Source organism: Limulus polyphemus, unplaced genomic scaffold, assembly GCF_000517525.1.
Source record: "Limulus polyphemus unplaced genomic scaffold, Limulus_polyphemus-2.1.2 Scaffold559, whole genome shotgun sequence".
NCBI lineage: Eukaryota > Metazoa > Arthropoda > Merostomata > Xiphosura > Limulidae > Limulus > Limulus polyphemus.
The window spans coordinates 417438-422458 of NW_013666169.1; the positions used below are offsets into that span (position 1 = coordinate 417438).

Here is a 5021-nt window from a genome sequence, read left to right on the forward strand (position 1 = left end):
CTGCTACATTAATAGTATCTGTACCACTAGGGAAGCTGGTGTCAGTTTCATCACACACACACATTTCCGCAAAATACAACTGACTATGTAGAAGATGTGTTAGTGTTTTAATGCAACTAAACATTTATAGATAAACTAAATGATAGAATGAAATAATAAATGAACTATAAATATAATCATAGCCTTAAAAAAAAAAAGAATTTGTCTCACAACACTCACTCCAGGGAAAGCTATCAGGAAGATTACATTCCCTCATGTAAAGTAACATTTCCTCATGAATTTTTTTACTTAATCCATACAATATGTTCACTTTCATTGGTCATAACTAAAGGAGTACAGATGGACCATGCATTCCCGATTGAGAAAGCCAACTAAAAAGATGAAATTCCTCAAGCAAAGTTAAATTCCTTGGGAATGTGTGAATGTAATATTTCAGTTCCTTCCTATACATAAACAAATGATATGTGACATCAATACAGTTGCAACAATAAGTCAATAATTGCTATGGTACATCTGCTGTGCCTACAATGTAAACATTAAGTTACATCCATGGCATGCATGCAGCTGTATACTTATGCATGTGCTAAATTATGAAGCTCCATATAAATTACAGACTACATTAAGATGATTGGGTGTCAACAGTTATACAGCCACTGTTATTTGCTAGGTAATCAAATAAACTTAAAACTACCATACACAGTGTGCAGTGATACATTTAATAATATTGCCCAGGTTTTATTACAATACTCACAGCTATTTTTCCTGTAAGTTGGTGGAACAATATTAAATAATAATAAATAAGAAAGGGGCAATCCCTATTATGAACCACTAACGTGGTTCTTGATTTCGCTGTTCAGATTTTGCTTCTAAAATCCTCAGGTTACATAGTTTTTGGAACTTTATTTGAAGTTATAAAAAGATACAAGTTGTGGCTTGAAGAAATAAATATCTGGTGTATTTCTGTAAATTGCCAATTTCTTTTAGTATCTTAACTTATTAAAAGTTTCAAAATTAATAAAATAAAAATAGCATAAAAACTGTTCAGTTACTTACAAAATTATTAAGGTGATACCAATATTAACTTGAAAATATTTGTTTATTATGAACTTATTCATTTGAAATAATAAAAGTGTAGGAACTCGGAGAAAATGTGTATGATATCTTATGGTACTTGCCTTGCAATACAGTGTAGGTTCTAGTTTCATCTGGCTTTATTGTCTTTATACTGACCTAATTCTGACTTTTTTTAGCAGTACTAAATAAGGCAGTCAAGACAAGATCTATTGAATATGCTTTAAGTAATTAGTAACCCAATTAAAATATCATTCTGTTAATAGGAACTCTATGTTTACTAATGCTTTTAAAAATTAACTAGAAGCAAATGTCAAGAAATCCCTCTGAAACAAGTTCAGATATTTAGGCACAGTTTAACTGAAAAACCTTGAATTATTTGGAATTTTTTACTGTTGAAAGAAGGGATTCAAGTTAGTAATGTTTATGTTGTGTGAGGTTTACCGGTGAAGCGCCTAATCAAATTTTAAGTTAAAGAAGTATTGTTATGTATTAAACTTTTTAGTGGCTACTGTACATTTTGAAAAATAAATTTGATAATAAAATGTTTAGACATCATCATCATCATAGGAGATTTCACTGCAGTTTCTTAAATATCTGCATCTTGGTAACTCTGAGTGCTTATAAAACTAAAAATTGGGTTTAAAAACTTATGGTGGACAGAGCACAGATAGCTCATTGTGTAGCTTTGTGCTTAACCACTAATAAACAACTTTTAAACACCTCGTTTTTGAAAACTGAGAAACGTGGCAAAAACGATATACATCAGAAAGCTGTTTTTTAACAGTCCTATGAACTGACTTAACCAAAAATTGTGTGTGTGTCACAGAGGAATAAAGTAAAATAATCATATTGTAATACTTTATAGATAAGTAGATAATGACTATTTTGCTTAATGTGTGACTGGTAGCAGCTGCTAAAGTTTTTAATCGTTTATGTATTTATTACCGTGAATCATCATAATCTTGTAATTTTTAGGTCAGAATCCGACAGTGGTTCAGGTGTTTCTCCAGCAGAGGGCCAGACTAGCCCAAGTTTACCTGATGAGGGAGCTGCAGCACCTTCGTCAGTATGTACGCTTGACCTTAGCAAAAGTAAGAGTTTAAAACTAAATTTTCATCTACAGAAGTAAACTAAGGGCAACACAAAGATGTTCTTTTTAATTGTAATATTGCTTGTTTTGTTTTGTACTTCGAAGAGTACAAAAACAGGTTCCCCCTGGTGGGACACCGGATGTGCAATGCTACAGTTGAGGATTCGATTCCTCTTGGTGAACACAACAGATAGTCTGATGTGGCTTTGCTATAACAAAACACACGTAAAAAAAAAAGAAACAGTTACAACCAACTGATTTGGATTAAATGAGCTAAATTATTTTCCCTTAGTATAGAAATGTGAAGTGTTGAAGCAAAACAAACAAAACTGCTTGTTCTCACCTTGCAACAAATCATAAACTCTTAACATATGCATAATTTTACTCCAAATTAATTTTTTTAATGCAGTTATCAAAATCAATTAGTTACTTCTAAGTAACTTCTATAAAAAAAATATACAGAACATTAAATATTTTCCTAGTTGAGTCTAGTCTGTATTGTAACGTATTAAGTCCTTTTTTTTTATTGTTACTTATCTTCGATTGTACTGAAGCTCATATATAACTTGTTTCTAATTCCTTTCTCACTAGAATCAGATAAAAAGATTTCAAAGATTAAAAGAAGAAAGGACTCAAAGGTGGGTGTTTAGTATAGTAAAAAAATAATCAAAGGTGAAACTTGTATTGATAATCTTGTATGTATTATGAACCGTGGCGTCTGTCCCCTGCTTGAAAAGCTGTGCATGCAGGCAAAGATCAACATTCAATTTTGAAATGATGAGAGAACAGGCATGAATAATGTTGATGCCAAATTTTATTTTGCAAGCAGGATATTCTACACTAAGTTATTAGAAATTAATCACACTATCATTCACGTTTCAAAATGATACATTTCATGATATAAAAGACTGTTTGGTTTAGATATTAGTGATTAATTTATTTTTGTGAGTGAATATGTTATTATTGTTTAGTTTTTGTTATAATAAGAGTTAAAAGCAGACAATTGTAGGAAGTTTTGTTAATAATTCATTGACATTGAGAATATAGAAGGCAGACAGATGATTAAGTGATAAAGATATAAATAGTGTGAGACGAATGGAAACAGTAGATAGAAGCAGACAGATAATAGCAAAAAAGAAAAAATTTGGTGTAAAGTTAACTACCATAGAAGTGATAGGCCTAATGATTGACATAGGCCTAATGTTCAGTATGTTAGAATGAAACTAACAGTAGAAAAGAAGATAAGAAAAATAATTTTATTCCATCAAAGCGTGGTTCTAAAGTAATTTAATTAGCCTAGTGCACTTTGACAAAAGGAATAGAGGATCTTCAAAAGAAAGAAGACCAAACGATTATGGTAACTTCCACCACAACTGTACGCAAATCACAGAGAATAGTAGTATGATAGAAATAGAGAAGATAGTTCGGCTTGTCAACTGAACTTCTAAAGTAATTGAATAGGCCTAAGTGGACTTTTGACAAGAAGGAGAGAACTACATCTATAGTATTTATGATATGTCCATCGATATCTATAGTGTTGAAGAATTTATTGTACATACGTTAACTTTGAATACATATATATTATTCTGAAAATAAGTGAAGTGCGTGCTGTTTATTCATCGTTGAATTTATCACTAACAAGTCACAGATACCTGCTGTAGAAGAATCCTAAGCCCAACAACAACGTAGTATATATTTATGCTACTAAGAAAATATAACTAAAAGCCTTTCTATTTGACCATTGGCAAAAAGGAAAGTTATATATACACACACATTTTATTTTTAAATTCTGACAATATGTAACTTAAAGAAAAAAATGTAGATTTACCATAGCCCAGCAGGGCCAGGTGGTTGGGGCTCTTGACTCGCAATCTGAGGGTCGGGTTTGAATTACCCGTCCCACCAAACATACTTGCCCTTTCACCCATGGGGGCATTATAATGTGACGATCAATCCCACTATTTGTTGGTAAAATAGTAGCCCAAGAGTTAGCAGTGGGTGGTGATGACTAGCTGCCTTCCCTCCAGTCTTTCACTGCTAAATTAGGGATGGCTAGCGCAGATAGCCTTCATGTAGCTTTGAACAAAATTCACAAGAAACCAAACCATATTTACCATATGTTATTCTTGAACGGCTCTCAGCATGACTGAAGTGCTCAATAATTACTTTTGTCGGTGGGCGGAAAAAGTAGCTCAGAGCTTTGGCTCTGACTGAAACCAAGAGTCCAACACAATTAACCTTTTTAAAGTCCATGAAATAATTCAAATTGATATATTAACTTAAACTTTTCCCATCACTGGGGATGGGTACTTTTGCTTTTCAAAGATAAAAAACGCTATAGTGCAGACAACTGGCAAACTGGTTTAATGTACAGAATGTAAAATATCAAAGTAGTAGCCATAAAGACCATTTCCACTGTATAGGATGTCCAAATATTATGTTAAAAATTTTACCCCCATGGGTAAACAATTTTCTATGTTAACATAATTTGTTTGTATTTGTTTAACATAGCATACTTAGTTTGTTTGTTTTTTTTTGTTTTGTGTCTATACCAAGTTTAAATAATGAAAGGATATACCCTTTAATGTAAAACTTAAAAATTTTTTATTATGGAATATACAGGGTTGTAACCATAGGTATTATACTTGAAAGTAGCTGCAAGTAAAAGAAATTTAACTATTCATTGCAAGAGTTAGATAAGTAAAAAAAAGAGTACTAAAGGTAATGAAGCTTTGACTTACAACATTTTTTTTTTTATATATACAGTGCTATTAGTATTTTGATTTATGTCCACTGATATTTGAGTATGGCATGTATGGTGCTTTTAAATTATTAGATTATCAGGATTTTTATAAAA

At 31.7% G+C, this 5021-nt stretch overlaps 1 protein-coding gene across 1 annotated transcript in view; it reads left to right on the forward strand.

Moving 5' to 3' along the window:
* LOC111085699 overlaps positions 1–2829 on the forward strand; it is a 21488-nt gene extending 18659 nt beyond the window's left edge. The window contains exons 2-3 of the mRNA XM_022385533.1: positions 2050–2165; positions 2756–2829. Of these exons, the coding sequence (XP_022241241.1) occupies positions 2050–2165; positions 2756–2814 (175 nt within the window). The 3' untranslated portion in view covers positions 2815–2829. The remainder of the gene's footprint in view (positions 1–2049; positions 2166–2755) is intronic.
* Positions 2830–5021: the final 2192 nt, after the last annotated feature.